The sequence below is a fragment of the Bombina bombina genome, chromosome 3 (genome assembly GCF_027579735.1).
Source record: "Bombina bombina isolate aBomBom1 chromosome 3, aBomBom1.pri, whole genome shotgun sequence".
Lineage (NCBI taxonomy): Eukaryota > Metazoa > Chordata > Amphibia > Anura > Bombinatoridae > Bombina > Bombina bombina.
Window position 1 is genome coordinate 605,629,911 of NC_069501.1, and position 24,636 is coordinate 605,654,546.

General features: G+C 40.5%; 1 protein-coding gene across 1 annotated transcript in view; it reads right to left on the reverse strand.

The window, feature by feature from the left end:
• Window positions 1-24,636, reverse strand: part of MACO1 (macoilin 1) — a 217,099-nt gene that overhangs the window by 56,164 nt on the left and 136,299 nt on the right. Inside the window, exon 8 of the mRNA XM_053705387.1 lies at window positions 22,821-23,062. Coding sequence (XP_053561362.1) covers window positions 22,821-23,062 — 242 coding nt within the window. The remainder of the gene's footprint in view (window positions 1-22,820; window positions 23,063-24,636) is intronic.

A 24,636-nucleotide genomic window follows, 5' to 3' on the forward strand; every position in this document is an offset into this window, starting at 1 on the left:
GCAGCGCTTTCTAAAAAAAACACAATTGAATAACAAAGAACTAGTTCAGTTATAGTCAACAATTCTTTAAATGTATTAATTAGCAGAGGATTGCACCCATTAGCAAAAGGATGATTAACCCCTCAGTACCCAAAACGGATATCAAATTAAGATTTAACGCTTTTATCACAGTCAAACACACTGTCACAGGTCTGCTGTGACTGATTACCTCCCTCAAAAACGAAGTTTGAAGATCCCTGAGTCTCTGGAGACGTCCTGGATCAAAGAGGAAGAAGCAGGAAGACTGTGCTAGAATTTTAACTGCGCAACAAGGCGCTAAAAAGGTCCCTCCCACTCCTATTACAACAGTGGGAGACCTGATATAACGGTTTATATGCAGAAAACATAATTTATGTAAGAACTTACCTGATAAATTCATTTCTTTCATATTAGCAAGAGTCCATGAGCTAGTGACGTATGGGATATACATTCCTACCAGGAGGGGCAAAGTTTCCCAAACCTCAAAATGCCTATAAATACACCCCTCACCACACCCACAAATCAGTTTAACGAATAGCCAAGAAGTGGGGTGATACAAAAAGTGCGAAAGCATATAAAATAAGGAATTGGAATAGTTGTGCTTTATACAAAAAAATCATAACCAACAAAAAGGGTGAGCCTCATGGACTCTTGCTAATATGAAAGAAATTAATTTATCAGGCAAGTTCTTACATAAATTATGTTTTCTTTCATGTAATTAGCAAGAGTCCATGAGCTAGTGACGTATGGGATAATGACTACCCAAGATGTGGATCTTTCCACGCAAGAGTCACTAGAGAGGGAGGGATAAAATAAAGACAGCCAATTCCTGCTGAAAATAATCCACACCCAAAATAAAGTTTAATGAAAACATAAGCAGAAGATTCAAACTGAAACCGCTGCCTGAAGTACTTTTCTAAAAAAAACTGCTTCAGAAGAAGAAAACACATCAAAATGGTAGAATTTAGTAAAAGTATGCAAAGAGGACCAAGTTGCTGCTTTGCAAATCTGATCAACCGAAGCCTCATTCCTAAACGCCCAGGAAGTAGAAACTGACCTAGTAGAATGAGCTGTAATCCTTTGAGGCGGAGTTTTACCCGACTCGACATAAGCATGGTGAATTAAGGATTTCAACCAAGATGCCAAAGAAATGGCAGAAGCTTTCTGACCTTTTCTAGAACCGGAAAAGATGACAAATAGACTAGAAGTCTTTCGAAAAGACTTAGTAGCCTCAACATAATATTTCAAAGCTATAACATCCAAAGAATGCAACGATTTCTCCTTAGAATTCTTAGGATTAGGACATAATGAAGGAACCACAATTTCTCTACTAATGTTGTTGGAATTCACAACCTTAGGTAAAAATTCAAAAGAAGTTCGCAACACCGCCTTATCCTGATGAAAAATCAGAAAAGGAGACTCACAAGAAAGAGCAGATAATTCAGAGACTCTTCTGGCAGAAGAGATGGCCAAAAGGAACAAAACTTTCCAAGAAAGTAATTTAATGTCCAATGAATGCATGGGTTCAAAAGGAGGAGCTTGAAGAGCCCTCAGAACCAAATTCAAACTCCAAGGAGGAGAAATAGACTTAATGACAGGTTTTATACGAACCAAAGCTTGTACAAAACAATGAATATCAGGAAGATTAGCAATCTTTCTGTGAAAAAGAACAGAAAGAGCAGAGATTTGTCCTTTCAAGGAACTTGCGGACAAACCTTTATCTAAACCATCCTGAAGAAACTGTAAAATTCTCGGAATTCTAAAAGAATGCCAGGAAAAATGATGAGAAAGACACCAAGAAATACAAGTCTTCCAGACTCTATAATATATCTCTCTAGATACAGATTTACGAGCCTGTAACATAGTATTAATCACAGAGTCAGAGAAACCTCTTTGACCAAGAATCAAGCGTTCAATCTCCATACCTTTAAATTTAAGGATTTGAGATCCTGATGGAAGAAAGGACCTTGCGACAGAAGGTCTGGTCTTAACAGAAGAGTCCACGGCTGGCAAGAGGCCATCCGGACAAGATCCGCATACCAAAACCTGTGAGGCCATGCTGGAGCTACCAGCAGAACAAACGAGCATTCCTTCAGAATCTTGGAGATAACTCTTGGAAGAAGAACTAGAGGCGGAAAGATATAGGCAGGATGATACTTCCAAGGAAGTGATAATGCATCCACTGCCTCCGCCTGAGGATCCCGGGATCTGGACAGATACCTGGGAAGTTTCTTGTTTAGATGAGAAGCCATCAGATCTATTTCTGGGAGTTCCCACATTTGAACAATCTGAAGAAATACCTCTGGGTGAAGAGACCATTCGCCCGAATGCAACGTTTGGCGACTGAGATAATCCGCTTCCCAATTGTCTATACCTGGGATATGAACCGCAGAGATTAGACAGGAGCTGGATTCCGCCCAAACCAGAATTCGAGATACTTCTTTCATAGCCAGAGGACTGTGAGTCCCTCCTTGATTGATGTATGCCACAGTTGTGACATTGTCTGTCTGAAAACAAATGAACGACTCTCTCTTCAGAAGAGGCCATGACTGAAGAGCTCTGAAAATTGCACGGAGTTCCAAAATATTGATCGGTAATCTCACCTCCTGAGATTCCCAAACCCCTTGTGCCGTCAGAGACCCCCACACAGCTCCCCAACCTGTAAGACTTTCATCTGTTGAGATTATAGTCCAGGTCGGAAGAACAAAAGAAGCCCCCTGAATTAAACGATGGTGATCTGTCCACCACGTCAGAGAATGTCGTACAATCGGTTTTAAAGATATTAATTGAGATATCTGTGTAATCCCTGCACCATTGGTTCAGTATACAGAGCTGAAGAGGTCGCATGTGAAAACGAGCAAAGGGGATTGCGTCCGATGCAGCAGTCATAAGACCTAGAATTTCCATGCATAAGGCTACCGAAGGGAATGATTGTGACTGAAGGTTTCGACAAGCTGAAATCAATTTTAGACGTCTCTTGTCTGTCAAAGATAGAGTCATGGACACTGAATCTATCTGGAAACCTAAAAAGGTTACCCTTGTCTGAGGAATCAATGAACTTTTAAGTGAATTGATCCTCCAACCATGATCTTGAAGAAACAACACAAGTCGATTCGTATGAGATTCTGCTAAATGTGAAGACTGAGCAAGTACCAAGATATCGTCCAAATAAGGAAATACCACAATACCCTGTTCTCTGATTACAGACAGAAGGGCACTGAGAACCTTTGTAAAAATTCTTGGGGCTGTAGCTAGGCCAAACGGCAGAGCCACAAACTGGTAATGCTTGTCCAGGAAAGAGAATCTCAGGAACTGATAGTGATCTGGATGAATCGGAATATGCAGATATGCATCCTGTAAATCTATTGTAGACATATAATGCCCTTGCTGAACAAAAGGCAAGATAGTCCTTACAGTTACCATTTTGAATGTTGGTATCCTTACATAACGATTCAATATTTTTAGATCCAGAACTGGTCTGAAGGATTTCTCCTTCTTGGGTACAATGAAGAGATTCAAATAAAACCCCAGCCCCTGTTCCAAAACTGGAACTGGCATAATTACTCCAGCCAACTCTAGATCTGAAACACATTTCAGAAATGCTTGAGCTTTCACTGGGTTTACTGGGACACGGGAAAGAAAAAATCTCTTTGCAGGAGGTCTTATTTTGAAACCAATTCTGTACCCTTCTGAAACAATGTTCTGAATCCAAAGATTGTGAACAGAATTGATCCAAATTTCTTTGAAAAAACGTAATCTGCCCCCTACCAGCTGAGCTGGAATGAGGGCCGCACCTTCATGTGGACTTAGAAGCTGGCTTTGCTTTTCTAGAAGGCTTGGATTTATTCCAGACTGGAGATGGTTTCCAAACTGAAACTGCTCCTGAGGATGAAGGATCAGGCTTTTGTTCTTTGTTGAAACGAAAGGAACGAAAACGATTATTAGCCCTGTTTTTACCCTTAGATTTTTTATCCTGTGGTAAAAAAGTTCCTTTCCCACCAGTAACAGTTGAGATAATAGAATCCAACTGAGAACCAAATAATTTATTACCCTGGAAAGAAAGGGAAAGTAGAGTCGATTTAGAAGACATATCAGCATTCCAAGTTTTAAGCCATAAAGCTCTTCTAGCTAAAATAGCTAGAGACATAAACCTGACATCAACTCTGATAATATCAAAAATGGCATCACAGATAAAATTATTAGCATTTTGAAGAAGAATAATATTATGAGAATCATGATCTGTTGCTTGTTGCGCTAAAGTTTCCAACCAAAAAGTTGAAGCTGCAGCAACATCAGCCAATGATATAGCAGGTCTAAGAAGATTACCTGAACACAGATAAGCTTTTCTTAGAAAGGATTCAATTTTCCTATCTAAAGGATCCTTAAACGAAGTACCATCTGCCGTAGGAATAGTAGTACGTTTAACAAGGGTAGAAATAGCCCCATCAACTTTAGGGATTTTGTCCCAAAACTCTAATCTGTCGGACGGTACAGGATATAATTGCTTAAAACGTTTAGAAGGAGTAAATGAATTACCCAGATTATTCCATTCTCTGGAAATTACTTCAGAAATAGCACCAGGAACAGGAAAACGTCTGGAATAACCACAGGAGATCTAAAGACCTTGTCTAAACGTTTAGATTTAGTATCAAGAGGACCAGAATCCTCAATTTCTAATGCAATTAGGACTTCTTTAAGTAAAGAACGGATAAATTCCATTTAAAATAAATATGACGATTTATCAGCATCAACCTCTGAGACAGAATCCTCTGTATCAGAAGAATCATTAGAATCAGAATGATGATGTTCATTTAAAAATTCATCTGTAAAAAGACTTTTTATGTTTACCAGAAGGAGGAATAACTGACATAGCCTTCTTAATGGATTCAGAAACAAAATCTCTTATGTTATCAGGAACATTCTGAACATTAGATGTTGATGGAACTGCAACAGGTAATGGTACTTTACTAAAGGAAATATTTTCTGCATTAACAAGTTTGTCATGACATTTAATACAAACAGCTGGAGGAACAACTACCAAAAGTTTACAGCAGATACACTTAGCTTTGGTAGTTCCAGCACCAGGCAGCGATTTTCCAGTAGTATCTTCTGACTCAGTTGCAATGTGGGACATCTTGCAATATGTAATAGAAAAAACAACATATAAAGCAAAATTGATCAAATTCCTTAAATGACAGTTTCAGGAATGGGAAAAAAATGCCAGTGAACAAGCTTCTAGCAACCAGAAGCAACAAATGATGAGACTTAAATAAAGTGGAGAAAAAATTGACGCCCACATTATTTGGCGCCTAAATGCTATTAGCGCCAAAAATGACACCACATCCGGAACCCCAACATTTTTGGCGCGAAAAACTTCAAAAATGACGCAACTTCCGGCGACACGTATGACGCCGGAAATAGAAAAAAAAATTCGCGCCAAGAAAGTCCGCGCCAAGAATGACTCAATAAAATGAAGCATTTTCAGCCCCCGTGAGCCTAACAGCCCACAGGGAAAAAGTCAAATTTTAAGGTAAGATAAAAATGATATATTCAAATGCATTATCACAAATATGAAACTGACTGTCTGAAACAAGGAAATGTTGAACATCCTGAGTCAAGGCAAATAAATGTTTGAATACATATATTTAGAACTTTATAAAAAAGTGCCCAACCATAGCTTTAGAGTGTCACAGAAAATAAGACTTACTTACCCCAGGACACTCATCTACATGTTGTAGAAAGCCAAACCAGTACTGAAACGAAAATCAGCAGAGGTAATGGTATAAATATAAGAGTATATCGTCGATCTGAAAAGGGAGGTAAGAGATGAATCTCTACGACCGATAACAGAGAACCCATGAAATAGACCCCGTAGAAGGAGATCATTGAATTCAAACAGGCAATACTCTCCTCACATCCCTCTGACATTCACTGCACGCTGAGAGGAAAACCGGGCTCCAACCTGCTGCGGAGCGCATATCAACGTAGAATCTAGCACAAACTTACTTCACCACCTCCATAGGAGGCAAAGTTTGTAAAACTGATTTGTGGGTGTGGTGAGGGGTGTATTTATAGGCATTTTGAGGTTTGGGAAACTTTGCCCCTCCTGGTAGGAATGTATATCCCATACGTCACTAGCTCATGGACTCTTGCTAATTACATGAAAGAAATATATACGTTAGCCGTGTGGAAAAAAATCATGCCCAAAAAGATTTATCACCAAAGTACCTCACAAAACGATTAACATGCCAGTAAACGTTTTAAAAAACAACATTTCAGATGCTGTGTAAAGTTATTACTAAGCCTGCTACCAGTCGCTTCTACTGCAGTTAAGGCTCACACATTATATCAGTATTAACAGTATTTTTTCAGTCAAATTCTAGTCCCTAGAAAATAACTCACCTGTGCATACATTTATCAGCCTGATACCAGTCACTACTACTGCATTTAAGGCTGTACTTACATCATACGGGTAACAGCAGTGTTTTCTTAGTCAATTCCATTCCCAGAAAATATTGTACTGCACATACCTCATTTGCGGGAGACCCCGCATGCTATTCCCATTTTCTGAAGTTACCCCACTCATCAGAATGTCGAGAACAGCCAGTGGATCTTAGTTACGCCTGCTAAGATCATAGAAAACGCAGGCAGTTTCTTCTTCCAAATACTGCCTGAGATAGAAAAACAGCACACTCCGGTGCCATTTAAAATAAACTTTTGATTGAAGAATAATTAAGTAAAAACTCCAGCTCCTCTCGCGACCTCCTCCTTTGTTGAGGGTTGCAAGAGAATGACTGGATATGACATGTGAGGGGAGGAGCTATATAGCAGCTCTGCTTGGGTGATCCTCTTGCAACTTCCTGTTGGGAAGGAGAATATATCCCATAAGTAATGGATGACCCGTGGACTGAACACACTTAACAAGAGAAAGCTAAAAGGCAGCGCCCAAGTCCTCCCAATATATAATACAATAGTGGCATCAGAGCTAGAGAAGTCCGGTCCTAGCTAGTGAGCTGCAGTTGCCCAGGTTTTAGAACTTGCACACATAGATACCACTCACGGAACGTTTCTCCTTTCTGCAGTAGCAGAAGAGAAAGAGAGCGCACAAATCTGCTGAAACAAAAAACGCTCCGTTTCCTAAGCAAAACAAAATGTAAAAACAAAAGTGCCTATGAATGCTATGTAAGAAGTCCAACATAGTATAAGGCAGGTTAAACCCTTCAAATATTCCACATATCCAAAGGGGTCAATGAACAGTCTCTCTCACATACATATAAAGTGCCTGCACCCTGCCCTTAACGATATCCTAACTAAGTATATTCTGTGTCCCAATGATACTGCAGATAACTGATAAAGTGCCAAATCTCCACCCTAGAAGACACAAAGGCACTTACCTGCATTAAGCCATCCGGCAGGAGGACAGCTTACTCGGCGTGAGAGGATGCTACTCCCCACAGAGGCCTGTAGAAAAAAGAAAGATCAGAATAAACCTACTCTGGCTTTCTGTACTAGGGCAGCAAAGTGTTCGGAAAATGCAGCAAGGCCCACCTTACAAGTTCCTAACTGCTTTAAAGCCACCACTGCCCAACCGAAGAGACTAACGTGGAGTACGGCTATACCCAATCTTGAGAGGAAAGGTCAGAGTAAACCTACTCTGACTTTCAAAATAATAAAATCTTGATTGAAGTGAAAATGTAATCTTCTTCAGACACCAAAAACTTCACCTCTTCCATGAACAGAGGCAAAGAGAATGACTGGGGTTTGTAGGAAGGGGAGTGATACTTAACAGCTTGGTTGTGGTGCACTTTACCGCCTCCTGCTGGCCAGGAGTGATATTCCCCAACAGTAATTGACGTTGTGGACTCACCATATCTTAAGAAATAAATCTCAATGACAGGTAAGCGAGTAAATAACTAGAATGTCAAAATAGATACACATCTATGCAATACTTCTGTAGCTTGCCAATGAGAGACATTAGGACCTCAGTAAATGTTTTCTACAATCTTAACCCTTTACTGATGTAAATAAATAAGAATAAATTGTGATGGGATCGGGTTGGGGGGGGGGGGGGGGAGGTTTGCGCATGTTGCTAGGTACGCCATCCAGCCCGTGATCCATTTAACCAAACCACTATGGCTTCAGGACAGCTAAACGGCTATGACATTCCATGCCATCCTAACGTAAACTAAAGCCCAGCGCAGTTAGGACGGCATGGAACGTCGTAACGGTGGGAAGGGGTTACAGGACATGTACACAGTCTAAAACGGGTTGTTTCCAATGAAGAGACTGTTAAAAAAACCAGAGTAAATGGATAAAAAGTTAATTTATGCCTACCTGATAAATTGATTTCTTCTACGATACGACTAGTCAACAGATTTCATCTTTACTTGTGGGATATTAACCACCTGCTAACAGGAAGTGGCAAAGAGCAGCAGAGCTGTGTATATATATATATATATATATATATATATATATATATATATATATATATATATATATATATATATATATATATATATATATATATATATATATATATATATATATATATATATATATATATATATATATATATATATATATATATATATATATATATATATATATATATATATATATATCCTACCTTCCCTCCACCCCCAGTCATTCGACCGAAGGTTTATGAAGAGAAAGGAAAAGCTAAAGGTGCAGAGGTGACTGAAGTTATAAAAAATAAAATATAATCTAAATCTGCCTGAAAAATGACAGGAAGGGACGTGGACTAGTCGTGTCGTAGAAGAAATCAATTTATCAGGTAAGCATAAATTTACTTTTCTTCTACAAGATACGACGAGTCCACGGATTTCATCCTTACTTGTGGGATACAATACCAAAGCTACAGGACACGGATGAAATGGGAGGGACAAGATTGAGACCTAAACGGAAGGCACCACTGCTTGAAGAACCTTTCTCCCAAAAACAGCCTCAGAAGAAGCAAAAGTATCAAATTTGGAAAAAGTATGAAGAGACGACAAAGTCGCAGTCTTGCAAATCTGTTTAACAGAAGCATCATTTTTAAAAGCCCATGTGGAAGCCATAGCCCTAGTAGAATGAGCCGTAATTCTTTCAGGAGGCTGCTGTCCAGCAGTCTCATAAGCCAGGCGGATGATACTCTTCAGCCAAAAAGAAAGAGGTAGCCGTAGCTTTCTGACCCCTACGCTTTCCAGAATAAACCATGAATAATGAAAATGATTGACGGAAATCCTTAGGTTGCCTGCAAGTAAAACTTCAAGGCACGGACCACATCCAAGTTATGTAACAGACGCTCCTTCTTAGAAGGATTAGGACACAAGGAAGGAACAACAATTTCATGATTAATATTCTTATTTGAAACAACCTTAGGAAGGAATCCAGGTTTGGTACGCAAAACCACCTTATCAGAATGAAAGATAAGATAAGGTGAATCACATTGTAACGCTAAAAGCTCAGAAACTCTACGAGCAGAAGAAATAGCAACTAAAAACAAAACTTTCCAAGATAAAAACGTAATATCTATGGAATGCATGGGTTCAAATGGAACCCCTTCAAGAACACTAAGTACTAAATTCAAACTCCAAGGCAGAGCAATTGGTCTAAAGACAGGCTTAATTCTTGTTTGAGCCTGACAAAAAGACTGAACATCTGCCAAATGTTTGTGTAGCAAAATTGACAAAGCAGAAATCTGTCTCTTTAAGGAACTCGCTGATAACCCTTTCTCCAATCCTTCTTGGAGAAAAGAGAGAATCCTGGGAATCCTAACTTTACTCCATGAGTAGCCTTTGGATTCACACCAAAAAAAAAAAAAAAAAAAAAAGATATTTACGCCATATCTTATGATAGATCTTTCCAGTGACAGGCTTACGTGCCTGTATCAAAGTATCGATGACCGAATCTGAGAATCCCCGCTTAGATAAAATCAAGCTTTCAATCTCCAAGCAGTCAGCTGCAGAGAATTTAGATTTGGATGTTGGAAAGGTCCTTGAATGAGAAGGTCCTGTCTCAATGCAAGGACATGTCCACTAGATCCGAATACCAAGTCCTAAGTGGCCAAGCAGGCGAAAATCATAATTACTGAAGCTCTCTCCTTTTTGATCCGAGCAATCATGCACGGAAGGAGAGGAAACCGTGGAAACACATAAGCTAGGCTGAACTGCCAAGGCATCTATCAGTTCGGACTGAGGATCCCTCGACCTGGATCCGTATCTTGGAAGCTTGGCATTCTGTCGAGATGCCATCAGATACAATTCTGGCCTGCCCCAATGGAGAATCAGTGAGGCAAATACCTCCGGGTGGAGTTCCCACTCCCCCGGATGAAAAGTCTGTCGACTTAAAAAAATACGCTTCCCAGTTCTCTACTCCTAGGATGTAGCTTGCTGACAGATAAGAGTGGGCCTCCGCCCATCGAATTATCTTGGATACTTCTATCATCGCTAAGGAACTCCTCGTTCCCCCCCTGATGATTGATATAAGCTACAGTTGTGATATTGTCAGACTGGAATCTGATGAATTTGGTCGAAGCCAACTGAGGCCATGCCTGAAGCGCATTGAATATTGCTCTCAATTCCAGAATATTGATTGGAAGTAGAGACTCCACCTGAGTCCATACACCCTGAGCCTTCAGGGAATTCCAAACTGCACCCCAGCCCAGTAGGCTAGCATCCGTTGTCACTAGGGTTGCACCCATACTAGTATCGGTACCGATACCAGGTATTTGCATGAGTACTTGTACTCATGCAAATGCACCTATACTAAAACCGATACCTCCACTTCCTACCCATATGCTATCTTGTGGCGTTTTTTCAAACTGCATGTTCCTATTTCATTTTAAACTGGAGTGGAGACTAAACTAATAAAAAAAAAATTACTACTGTTCTGCCAATACAAATTGCTGTTATTTGTATTATTGTAGGAGGGTTCACTGTACCTTGTTCAGACAAACCCCTGAAGTACTGGGCAGTTAATAAACAGATTTCCAGCTCTGGCTAAAATGGCCCAAAAATATTTCTGCCCCATGCAGTAGTGTGGAAAGTGAAAGACTGTTCAACTTAGAGTCGAACCTCCATACAAATGTCAGATTGATGTTATATAACAGCCCTACAACCCAATTGCATCACCCCTTTAAATTTAATATTTTATTGTAATATTTTTTATTTATAAACATGTTCAGTGAACTTTGTGACAAATAAAACTGTTTTATTATTTCATAATGTCTTTTGAATTACAGTCCTTTATAATTATAAAGAAGGAATCTTAAATAATCTGTATTGTGCTTGGTAAACTGTCACAAGACATTAAAAAAAAAAAAAAAAAAGTATCGGTAATTGGTAGGGTTGCACCGATACCATTTTTCTAAGACCGAGTACAAGTACCGATACTTGTTTTCAAATACTCGCCGATACCAATACTTTTTTTTTAATGTCATGTGACAGTTTACCAAGCACAATACAGACTAATTATTTAAGATTCCTTCTTTATACTTATGAAGGACTGTAGCTCAAAAGACATTATGAAATAATAAAACAGGTTCACAATACATTTTTAGAAATAAAAATATTACAATAAAATATATTAACAACAACAACAATAAATAACAAATATAAAATTGCAAACAACCAAAAGTGCCATACAGTAAAAAATAGAACAGAATACTGTTTAATCATGGTGAACAACACTATAGGCTAGATTACATTTGACTGGCAAGCTTTACCAATGCTCTCATTACACGTCCTACGGAGTTGGAAATGTGAACAGAGCATTGGTAAAGCTTACCAATCAAATGTAATCTAAATCTAGTCCTATAATTGCAGGATGAGTGTTCATTGGGATTAACTTAATTTTTCCTATGAGTACTCTTCCTGCAATTATATAAGCTAAGATGTTCCTCAGAGTACAGTATGTTTTAAACATAATTGTGCAAGATGAGAAGTAGCAGTATAAAAGGCAATCTAGCAATTAGAATAATTTTTCAAAAGTTAGTGGCAAGTTCTTTTTAAGGAACAGAACAGAAGCATCTCTGCATGTTCAGCTATAAGTCTGTTTTTGCTATCAGTAAGGAGGTTCAACTTTCCACCCTACTGCATGGGGCAGAAATATATTTTTGGGCCATTTTAGCCAGAGCTGGAAATCTCAGTTTATTAACTGCCCAGTACTTCAGGGGTTTGTCTGAATGCAGTACAGTGATCTCTCCTACAATAATACAAATAAGAGCAATTTGTATTGGCAGAACAGTAGTAAACAATTTTTAGTTTAGTCTCCACTACAGCTTTAAATGAAATGGGAACATGCAGTTTGAAAAAAACACCACAAGATAGCATATGGGTAGTAAGTGGAGGTATCGGATTAAGTATCGGTGCATTTGCACGAGTACAAGTACTCATGCAAGTACTTGGTATTGGTACCGATACAAGTATCGGTGCAACCCTAGTAATTGGTATCGGCGAGTATTTGAAAACAAGTATCGGTACTTGTACTCGGTCATAAAAAAATGGTATTGGTGCAACCCTAGTTGTCACTATCACCCACGAGGGTCTGCGGAAACATGTCCCCTGGGACAGATGATCCAGCGACAACCACCAAAGAAGAGAATCTCTGGTCTCTTGATCCAGATTTATCTGAGGAGATAAATTTGTATAGTCCCCATTCCACTGTCCGAACATGCACAGCTGCAGTGGTCTGAGATGAAACCGCGCAAACGGAATGATGTCCATTGCCGCTACCATTAATCCAATTACCTGCATACACTGAGCCTTTGATGGCGGAGGATTGGACTGAAGGGCTCGGCAAGTATTTAGAATGTTTGATTTTCTGACTCCATCAGAAATGTTTTCATGTCTACAGAGTCTATCAGAGTTTCCAAAAAGGGAACCCTTGTCCGTGGAACTAGTGAACTCTATTCTAGGTTTACCTTCCATCCGTGAGTTCTCAGAAAGGACAACACTGTGTCTGTATGAGAGTGCGTCAGATAAGTCGACGCCTGAATAAAAATATCGTCCAGATAAGGTGCCACTGCTATGCCCCGCGGTCTGAGAACCGCCAGAAGGGACCCTAGAACCTTTGTGAAGATTCTGGGTGCTGTGGCCAACCCGAAGGGAAGAGCCACGAACTGAAAATGTTTGTCCAGAAAGGCAAACCTGAGGAACTGATGATGATCCTTGTGAATAGGAATATGAAGGTATGCATCCTTCAAATCCACGGTAGTCATATTGACCCTCCTGGATCATTGGTAAAATTGTTCGGATAGTCTCCATCTTGAACGATGGGACTCTGAGAAACTTGTTTAGACTTTTGAGATCTAAAATGGATCTTAACGTTCCCTCTTTTTTGGGAACCACGAAAAGATTTGAGTAAAATCCCTTTCCCTGTTCTAGTCTTGGAACGGGATGAATCACTCCCATAGTGGAGAGGTCTTTTACACAACGTAAGAACGCCTCTATTTTTATCTGGTTTACAGACAATCGTGAAAGAAGAAATCTCCCTCTTGGGAGAAAATTCTTGAATTCCAGTTGATACCCGTGGGTCAAGATTTCCAGTGCCCAGGGGTCCTGAACATCTCTTGCCCAAGCCTGGGCAGAGAAAGAAAGTCTGCCCCCTACTAGATCCAGTCCCGGATTGGGGGCCATCCCTTCATGCTGTCTTTGTAATAGCAGCGGGCTTCTTGGGTTGTTTACCCTTGTTCCAAGCCTGGTTGGGTCTCCAGACGGACTTGGACTGAGCAAAATTCCCTTCCTGCTTTGTGGAGGAAGAGGAAGCAGAGGGTACTCCTTTAAAATTTCGAAAGGAACGAAAATTATTTTGTTTACCCCTCATCTTAAAAGACTTATCCTGAGGTAGGGCGTGACCTTTACCTCCAGTAATGTCAGAAATGATCTCCTTCAACTCAGGCCCGAATAGGGTCTTACCCTTGAAAGGAATAGCTAAGAGCTTAGATTTAGATGACAAAAGCAGACCATGATTTTAACCATAACGCTCTATGCGCTAAAATGGCAAATCCTGCATTTTTTGCCGCCAATTTAGCAATTTGAAAGGCGGCATCTGTAATAAAAGAATTAACTAGCTTGAGAGCCTTAATTCTATCCAAAATATCCTCTAAATGGGTCTCAACCTTCAGAGATTCTTCTAGAGCATCAAACCAAAAAGCTGCTGCAGTAGTAAGCAGAACAATGCAAGCTGTAGGTTGTAAAAGGAAACCCTGATGAATAAATAATTTCTTTAGAAGACCCTCTAACTTCTTATCCATAATGTCTTTGAAAGCACAACTGTCCTCAATAGGAATAGCTGTACGCTTAGCCAGGGTAGCAATAGCTCCCTCCACCTTAGGGACCGTCTGCCAAGAGTCCTGAATGGTGTCTGATATGGGATACATTTTCTTAAAATTAGGGGGGAGGAGAGAATGGTATACCCGGTCTGTCCCATTCCTTCTTAATTTCCGAAATTCTTTTAGGAACTGGAAAAACATCAGTGTAAGTAGGTACCTCTAGATATTAGTCCATTTTACACAATTTCTCTCCCTCCCGAAGTAACAGGCGGAGGTGTTCAGGCTTAAATTTAAAGGACATGACGTCCGAATCTGTCTGAGGTAACATACTTCCTGGTTCTGAAAGTTCTACCTCAGACAACAATTCCCTGACCCCCAACTCAGAGCCTTGTGAGGGTACATCGGAAAAAGCCAACAAAGCATCAGAGGACTCAGTATTCACATTAATTCCTGTCCTACTATGTTTACCCTGTAACACTGGTAACTTAGATAATACCTCTGTAAGGGTAGTTGACATAACTGCAGCCATATACTGCAGAGTAAAAGAATTAGACGCACTTGAGGTACTTGACGTCGCTTGTGTGGGTGTTAAAGGTTGTGACACTTGTGGAGAATTAGATGGCATATCCTGATTCTCTTCAGACTGAGAATCATCCTTAGGCACACTTTCTTTACATAAAATATGATTTTTACATTGTAAGGCTCTTTCAGTACAAGAGGTACACAAAGTAAGGGGGGGTTCCACACTGGCCTCTAAACACATAGAACAAGTATTTTCTTCATTTTCAGACATTTTAAACAGACTAGCATTAGCCACAATGGACTTCTTTTAACCTTAATCGTGGTATCAAGAAAATTTAGAAAAAAAACCCCAGAATTTATGCTTACCTGAAATTACTTTCTCCAACGGTGTGTCCGGTCCACGGCGTCATCCATAACTTGTGGGAATATTCTCTTCCCCAACAGGAAATGGCAAAGAGCACAGCAAAAGCTGTCCATATAGTCCCTCCTAGGCTCCGCCCACCCCAGTCATTCCACCGACGGACAGGAGAAAAAACAGGAGAAACCATAAGGTGCCGTGGTGACTGCAGTTAAAGAAAGAAATTCATCAAACCTGATTAAAAAACCAGGGCGGGCCGTGGACCGGACACACCGTTGGAGAAAGTAATTTATCAGGTCAGCATAAATTCTGTTTTCTCCAACATTGGTGTGTCCGGTCCACGGCGTCATCCATAACTTGTGGGAACCAATACCAAAGCTTTAGGACACGGATGAAGGGAGGGAGCCAATCAGGTTACCTAAACAGAAGGCACCACTGCTTGAAGAACTTTTCTCCCAAAAATAGCCTCCGAAGAAGCAAAAGTATCAAATTTGTAAAATTTGGCAAAAGTGTGCAGGGAAGACCAAGTCGCTGCCTTACATATCTGATCAACAGAAGCCTCGTTCTTGAAGGCCCATGTGGAAGCCACAGCCCTAGTAGAGTGAGCTGTGATACGTTCAGGAGGCTGCCGTCCGGCAGTCTCGTAAGCCAATCGGATGATGCTTTTCAGCCAAAAGGAAAGAGGTAGCAGTAGCTTTTTGACCTCTCCTCTTGCCAGAATAAACGATAAACAGAGAAGACGTTTGTCTGAAATCCTTTGTTGCTTCTAAATAGAACTTTAAAGCACGAACTACATCTAAATTGTGTAACAAACGTTCCTTCTTTGAAACTGGATTCGGACACAAAGAAGGCACAACTATTTCCTGGTTAATATTCTTGTTGGAAACAACCTTTGGAAGGAAACCAGGTTTAGTACGCAAAACAACCTTATCTGAATGAAACACCAGATAGGGCGGATTACACTGCAAAGCGGATAACTCAGAAACTCTTCTAGCAGAAGAAATAGCAACCAAAAACAGAACTTTCCAAGATAACATCTTGATATCTATGGAATGTAGAGGTTCAAACAGAACCCCTTGAAGAACTGAAAGAACTAAATTCAGACTCCAGGGAGGAGTCAAAGGTCTGTAAACAGGCTTGATCCTGACCAAAGCCTGAACAAAAGCTTGAACATCAGGCACAGCTGCCAGTCGTTTGTGTAACAAGACAGATAAAGCAGAAATCTGTCCCTTTAGAGAACTCGCTGATAATCCTTTATCCAAACCTTCTTGGAGAAAGGAAAGGATCCTAGGAATTTTGATCTTACTCCATGAGAATCCCTTGGATTCACACCAACAGATATATCTTTTCCATATTTTATGGTAAATTTTCTAGTTACAGGTTTTCTGGCTTGTACCAGAGAATCTATTACAGAATCCGAAAACCCACGCTTAGATAAAATCAAGCGTTCAATTTCCAAGCCGTTAGCTGGAGGGAAACTAGATTTGGATGTTCGAATGGACCCTGTACTAGAAGATCCTGTCTCAAAGGTAGCTTCCATGGTGGAGCCAATGACATATTCACCAGGTCTGCATACCAAGTCCTGCGTGGCCACGCAGGAGCTATCAAGATCACCGAGGCCCTCTCCTGCTTGATCCTGGCTACCAGCCTGGGAATGAGAGGAAACGGTGGAAACACATAAGCTAGGTTGAAGGTCCAAGGCGCTACTATTGCATCCACTAGAGTCGCTTTGGTATCCCTGGATCTGGACCCGTAGCAAGGAACCTTGAAGTTCTGACGAGACGCCATCAGATCCATGTCTGGAATGCCCCATAATTGAGTCAACTGGGCAAATATCTCCGGGTGGAGTTCCCACTCCCCCGGATGGAATGTCTGACGACTCAGATAATCCGCCTCCCAGTTTTCCACTCCTGGGATGTGGATCGCAGATAGGTGGCAGGAGTGATCCTCCACCCATTTTATGATTTTGGTCACTTCTCTCATCGCCAGGGAACTCCTTGTTCCCCCCTGATGGTTGATGTAAGCAACAGTCGTCATGTTGTCTGATTGGAATCTTATGAATCTGGCCTTTGCTAGTTGAGGCCAAGCCCTGAGAGTATTGAATATCGCTCTCAGTTCCAGAATGTTTATCGGGAGAAGAGACTCTTCCCGAGATCATAGCCCCTGAGCTTTCAGGGATTCCCAGACCGCGCCCCAGCCCACTAGACTGGCGTCGGTCGTGACGATGACCCACTCTGGTCTGAGGAAGCTCATTCCCTGGGACAGGTGATCCTGGGTTAGCCACCAACGGAGTGAGTCTCTGGTCTTCTGATCTACTTGAATCACTGGAGACAAGTCTGTATAGTCCCCATTCCACTGTTTCAGCATGCACAGTTGTAATGGTCTTAGATGAATTCGCGCAAAAGGAACTATGTCCATTGCTGCAACCATCAACCCTACTACTTCCATGCACTGAGCTATGGAAGGTCGTGGAACAGAGTGAAGAACTTGACAAGTGTTTAGAAGTTTCGACTTTCTGACATCTGTCAGGAAAATCTTCATTTCTAAAGAATCTATTGTCCCCAAGAAAGGAACTCTTGTCGACGGAGACAGGGAACTTTTTTCTATGTTCACTTTCCATCCGTGAGATCTGAGAAAGGCCAGAACGATGTCTGTGTGAGCCTTTGCCTTTGGAAGAGACGAAGCTTGTATCAGAATGTCGTCCAAGTAAGGTGCCACTGCAATGCCCCTTGGTCTTAGAACCGCTAGAAGGGACCCGAGTACCTTTGAGAAAATCCTTGGAGCAGTGGCTAGCTCGAATGGGAGAGCCACAAACTGGTAATGTTTGTCCAGAAAGGCGAACCTTAGGAACTGATGATGATCTTTGTGGATAGGAATATGTAGATACGCATCCTTAAGATCCATGGTAGTCATAAATTGACCCTCCTGGATTGTAGGTAAAATCGTTCGAATGTTTTCCATTTTGAACGATGGCACTCTGAGAAATTTGTTTAGGAACTTTAAATACAGAATTGGTCTGAAAGTTCCCTCTTTTTTTGGGAACCACAAACAGATTTGAGTAAAACCCCATTCCTTGTTCCACGGTTGGAACTGGGTGTATCACTCCCATTTTTAACAGGTCTTCTACACAATGTAAGAATGCCTGTCTCTTTATTTGGTTTGAGGATAAGTGAGACATGTGGAACCTTCCCCTTGGGGGTAGTTCCTTGAATTCCAGAAGATAACCCTGAGAAACTATTTCTAGTGCCCAGGGATCCTGAACATCTCTTGCCCAAGCCTGAGCGAAGAGAGAGAGTCTGCCACCTACTAGATCCGGTCCCGGATCGGGGGCTACTCCTTCATGCTGTCTTGTTAGCAGCAGCAGGTTTCTTGGCCTGCTTACCCTTGTTCCAGCCTTGCATCGGTTTCCAAGCTGGTTTGGTTTGCGAAGCATTACCCTCTTGTCTAGAGGCTGCAGAGTTGGAGGCCGGTCCGTTCCTGAAATTGCGAAAGGAACGAAAATTAGACTTATTCTTGGCCTTGAAAGGCCTATCTTGTGGGAGGGCGTGGCCCTTACCCCCAGTGATGTCAGATAATCTCTTTCAATTCTGGCCCAAAAAGAGTTGGATATTAAGCAATTTTGTCTTGGAAGATACATCCGCTGACCAAGACTTTAGCCAGAGCGCTCTGCGCGCCACAATTGCAAACCCAGAATTTTTCGCCGCTAATCTAGCTAACTGCAAAGCGGCATCTAAAATAAAGGAATTAGCCAACTTAAGTGTGTGAACCCTGTCCATAACCTCCTCATACGGAGTCTCTCTACTGAGCGACTTTTCTAGTTCTTTGAACCAGAACCACGCTGCTGTAGTGACAGGAATAATGCACCAAATAGGTTGCAGGAGGTAACCTTGCTGTACAAAAATCTTTTTAAGCAAACCCTCCAATTTTTTATCCATAGGATCTTTGAAAGCACAATTATCCTCGATAGGAATAGTAGTGCGCTTGGCTAGTGTAGAAACTGCCCCCTCGACCTTAGGGACTGTCTGCCATAAGTCCTTTCTGGGGTCGACCATAGGAAATAATTTCTTAAATATAGGAGGGGGAACAAAAAGGTATGCCGGGCTTCTCCCACTCCTTATTCACTATGTCCGCCACCCGCTTGGGTATAGGAAAAGCGTCTGGGTGCACCGGAACCTCTAGGAACTTGTCCATCTTGCACAATTTTTCTGGAATGACCAGGTTGTCACAATCATCCAGAGTAGATAGCACCTCCTTAAGCAGTGCGCGGAGATGCTCTAATTTAAATTTAAATGTCACAACATCAGGTTCTGCCTGTTGAGAAATTCTACCTGAATCTGAAATTTCCCCATCTGACAAAACCTCCCTCATGGCCCCTTCAGATTGGTGTGAGGGTATGACAGAGCAATTATCATCAGCGCCCTCCTGCTCTACAGTGTTTAAAACAGAGCAATCACGCTTTCTCTGATATGCAGGCATTTTGGATAAAATATTTGCTATGGAGTTATCCATTACTGCCGTCAATTGTTGCATAGTAATAAGCATTGGCGCGCTAGAAGTACTAGGGGCCTCCTGCGTGGGCAAAACTGGTGTAGACACAGAAGGAGATGATGTAGAACTATGTCTACTCCCTTCATCTGATGAATCATCTTGGGCAACTTTACAATCTGTGGCAGTACTGTCCTTACTTTGTTTGGACGCTATGGCACAATTATCACACAATTTTGAGGGGGGAGACACATTGGATTCCATACATACAGAACATAGCTTATCTGAAGGCACAGACATGTTAAACAGGCTTAAACTCGTCAATAAAGTACAAAAACAGTTTTTAAACAAAACCGTTACTGTTTCTTTAAATTTTAAACAGTGCACACTTTATTACTGAATATGTGAAAAACTATGAAGGAATTGTTCAAATTTAACCAAATTTTCACCATAGTGTCTTAAAGCATTCAAAGCATTGCACCCCAAATTTGAGACCTTTAACCGTTAAAATGAAGAAACCGGAGCCAGTTAAAGTTTTAACCCCTCTACAGTCCCAGCTACAGCCTTTGCTGCGACTTTACCAAACGCAGGGGGTATACGATACCAAATGAAGCCTTCTAGGAACCTTTTCAAATACTTTCAGACCCACACACATGCAGCTGCATGTCCTGCTCTCAAAAGAAACTGCGCAGTAATGGTGCGAAAATGAGGCTCAGCCTACTACAGGGAAGGCCCTTCCTGACTGAAAAGGTGTCTAAACCAGTGCCTGACGTTAAAAAAAAAAAAAACGTTCCCCAAATTTTATAAGTGTGAATATCAACATCAATCTTTATAAAAAGCTCAAATAAAGCAATCGATCTTGCCCATAAAAATGTCTACCAGTTTTATAGCCCAAATTAAGCCCTTTATTCTGTTTGAGACTAAGAAAATGGCTTACCGGTCCCCATGAGGGGAATGACAGCCTTCCAGCATTACACAGTCTTGTTAGAAAAATGGCTAGTCATACCTTAAGCAGAAAAGTCTGCTAACTGTTTCCCCCAACTGAAGTTATTTCATCTCAACAGTCCTATGTGGAAACAGCAAACGATTTTAGTTACTACTGCTAAAATCATATTCCTCTCACAAACAGAACTCTTCATCTTTTTCTGTTTCAGAGTAAATAGTACATACCAGCACTATTTTAAAATAACAAACTCTTGATAGTAGAATAAAAAACTACAACTAATCACCACATACTCTTCACCATCTCCGTGGAGATGTTGCCTGTGCAACGGCAAAGAGAATGACTAGGGTGGGCGGAGCCTAGGAGGGACTATATGGACAGCTTTTGCTGTGCTCTTTGCCATTTCCTGTTGGGGAAGAGAATATTCCCACAAGTTATGGATGACGCCGTGGACCGGACACACCAATGTTGGAGAAAATACTGTGCCTTTAAATAATAAAAGCGCAACAATTTTTCTTTCTGTACAAAAAAACGATATTTAGCACTTAAATCTTAAGCTAAACAGTTCAATTTTGCCAGAAATGATTGCAAAAAACTAAATCACCCTGTAAAAAGGCTTTTTTGTCTAGAAAATAAACTTTAAACGATAACAGCCCCTGCACCTCGCCACAGCTCTGCTTCGGCGCCTACCTGCCCCCTGGGTACACAAAATAGATTCAATAACGATCCGGTGACCGAATCTCAACTTTAGGCCCCACCGGAGCTAGTGCCTGCTGTCTTCTAGTGAGGAGAAACTGCGCACCTGAGTGCGCGAATTAGGCCCCGCCCACCGTGAGTCGTATGATCTCTCTCCATAACCGCATGGGAAGCGGTTTCAATAAGCCATGAGGTCTTTCCTAACGTTTTAACCCCACATAATGTTATGCCATAATAAAATGTCTCCTCAACCGCATGGTAAGCGACACTGACAAGCCATGTGGTCCCCTGATGTATATCACACACACTGTATGTCATACATAAACATAGAAAGTGTCACAGATGCCTTCCCCAGTGTCAAGCCCCTCTTGAATACATACTTATCGTAATCAATATGGTTAACTAGTAATGTCGGTAACACCCTAATGCCATCCAGGTCTACTGCTTACCCCTTCCCTTACAGGGAAAAATGTTAGCCAGTTCTGATATAACATGTCTCCTCAGAAATAAAGACTGAACATATCTCAATGCTGCTTGTAGCATGACACCGGTCGCCACACTGAAGATTTCTCTTGCACTACCTTCAGAAGCTCTGTGGGAACCAAAATGCATCGTAGTTACATCTGCTAAGATTATCAACCTCAGGGCAGAAATCTTCTTTATTCCATATCTCCCTGAGGAAAATAGTACACACCGGTACCATTTAAAATAAAAAACTTCTTGATTGAAGAATCTAAACCTATCACCTCACTTTACCTCTTCCTATTACTAACACAGGCAAAGAGAATGACATGGGTGGAGGAAATGGAGGAGCTATATATACAGCTCTGCTGTGGTGCTCTTTGCCACTTCCTGTTAGCAGGAGGTTAATATCCCACAAGTAAGGATAAAATCCGTGGACTCGTCTTATCTTGTCGAAGAAAGACGCACTTTTAGGAGTACTGTCAACATAAACCTGTGCTCTAGTTCAGATATAATTAAAACTTAGCCCGTTGGGGGTACTTGAGGACCGCAGTTGAGAAACACTGCTCTATTTTGACTTGAGTGTCCCTTTAAACTATTATCAAACACAATGGATTTCTTATGGACTGAGGGAAGGTTACGTGTAGGTTCACGGAAAATACAAATTTTGAGTTTCATTATCTTTATCTATTAGGATGTTTTATTTAAAAACACTCTCTCTAGACTTTGTTAGCCAAAAAAACAGGCTTCAGACTTAATTTCTCCTACTCATTTAGAAGGTCCAAAAAGAAAACCATTAAATCTCTCACCACTAGAAAGTTCAATGCAAAAAAAAAAAAAAAAAAAAGCAAATACACAGAAATTATACCAGATATACATCCAATCAGATACAAAATGATTGCTTGCTATGCGCAACAGCCCATTTAAATCCGTACAAAAAAATAAAGGTGACAAGACACTCAAGAGGCTTTTCAAAGGATATGTCCCTAAACTGTAAAACAATCTTGAGATTATTAAATAAAATGACTATAATGCAATATACTTTCATTATTTTGAAGGGCTGCCTGATTTAGTACACCACTTTATTCCTGGTTGTGTAATTTCTTTCACATTTTTACGATACCTGTTGGCTGCAGCAAATGCAACTGCTCTTGCTGCTGTGGCTTCTTCTAATTTCTTTCTCTTTTTTTCTTCCATCAACTGTTTCTCTACAAATGCACGAGCTTCTTGTTCTGCTTTTAACTTCTTCTCCAGCTGACTAATTGTCTGCTTGTCTTTCTGTTTCATTTGTACAGCATTATGTAACCTTAAAACACAACACAACAAATGCATAAGAACTCATTGAGCATAGTTTTAAAATGCAATATGTTGAGAATCAGATGTATTATAAAAATAAAAAAACACCACATTTTTATTATGTGTTTAACCCATAGAGAGTGTTAGCCACTTAATATACACCATGTATGTGACAACAGCAGATATACATACATTTCATTTATCACTTTGTAGTGGAGTGGGGGACACTGCATCACTACAAAATGTGATTAGACTCTGGAGATCATTGAGAGGATTTCTACACAATTATAAGCAGCCTTAGAAAATAAAACAAAACTAAGGTAGGGGGCAATTGGTAAATAAAAGTATAGGTTTACTTCTGTCAAATACATTTTTTTGTTTGTTTTTCTGTTCCTTTGAATTAAAGGGACGGGAAAACTTTCATGATTTGGATATCACATACAAACCACTTTCCAATTTACTTCCATTATCACATTTGTTTAATGATCTTATCTTTTGCTGAAGAAACACCATTGCACTACTGACAACTAGCTGAATACATCTAGTTAGCCAATCACAAGAGACAAATGTGTGCAGGCACCAACCCGCAGCTAGCTCCCACTAGTGTAGGATATGTGCGTATTCTTTTTCAACAAGAGATACAAAAAGAACAAAGCACATTTGAAAATACAAGAGAATTTAAAAAGTTTTTTTTAAAATGACATGCTCTATCGGAATCATGCAAGTTTAATTTTGACTTTCCTATCCCTTCAAGCTTCATAGCTTACTCAGTTCAGTTCCCTAAACAACCCCCGCAAAAGAAAAAAAAAAAAAAAAAAAAAAAAAGACCCCACATTTAAGGCTCTGAAGGAGGTAGAGATGCCTCCCATACGTCACAAGTGGTGGCCATCCTACCTCTAAACTGTGGAAAGAGACAAGAATGATTATAAGAGTGGCAGAGGCATATGTACAAAGCAAAAGGTGTATGCCAAATAGAGCAGGCCTTGTATAGTTCTGTTTTAAGTGGTAATAGATAAAGATAGATAATAGATAAAGAAAAAATTTCTCTCTTTCATGGTGGTTAGAGTCCACTATCCTTTACTCATGGGAATTACTTCTCTACCGCTAGGGGGAGACAGATTCCCAAACCCAAGAGCTCTATAAAAACCCAACCACAAACCTCAATCTAACGTAAGTAAGCAAAGTAAAAAAAGAATAAGAGCTATCAAAAGGAGCAGGGAAAAGTAGATGTGCTCAAAACAACCCACTAAAAAAGGGTGGGGGCTCGTGGACTCACCACCTGTATGAAAGAAATCCTAATTTATACTTACCTGATAAATTAATTTCTTTCATGGTGGTGAGAGTCCACAATCCTTTAATCATGGGAACTAATACCCAAACTGTGGAAGTCCACATGTAAATAACATTATTTTTATTTTTTTTAAATATTTTTTTATTGAGGATATACTTTTTAACATACAGCTTTACTCAAACATGAATATAAACAGAGTTCATATTGAACAAAGCATGAAAGGAGCATTCTTATGCACAGGGTTCTAATCATACTATCCGTGGTTGAGAATAGAAATGTCTCCTTGTGTGGAA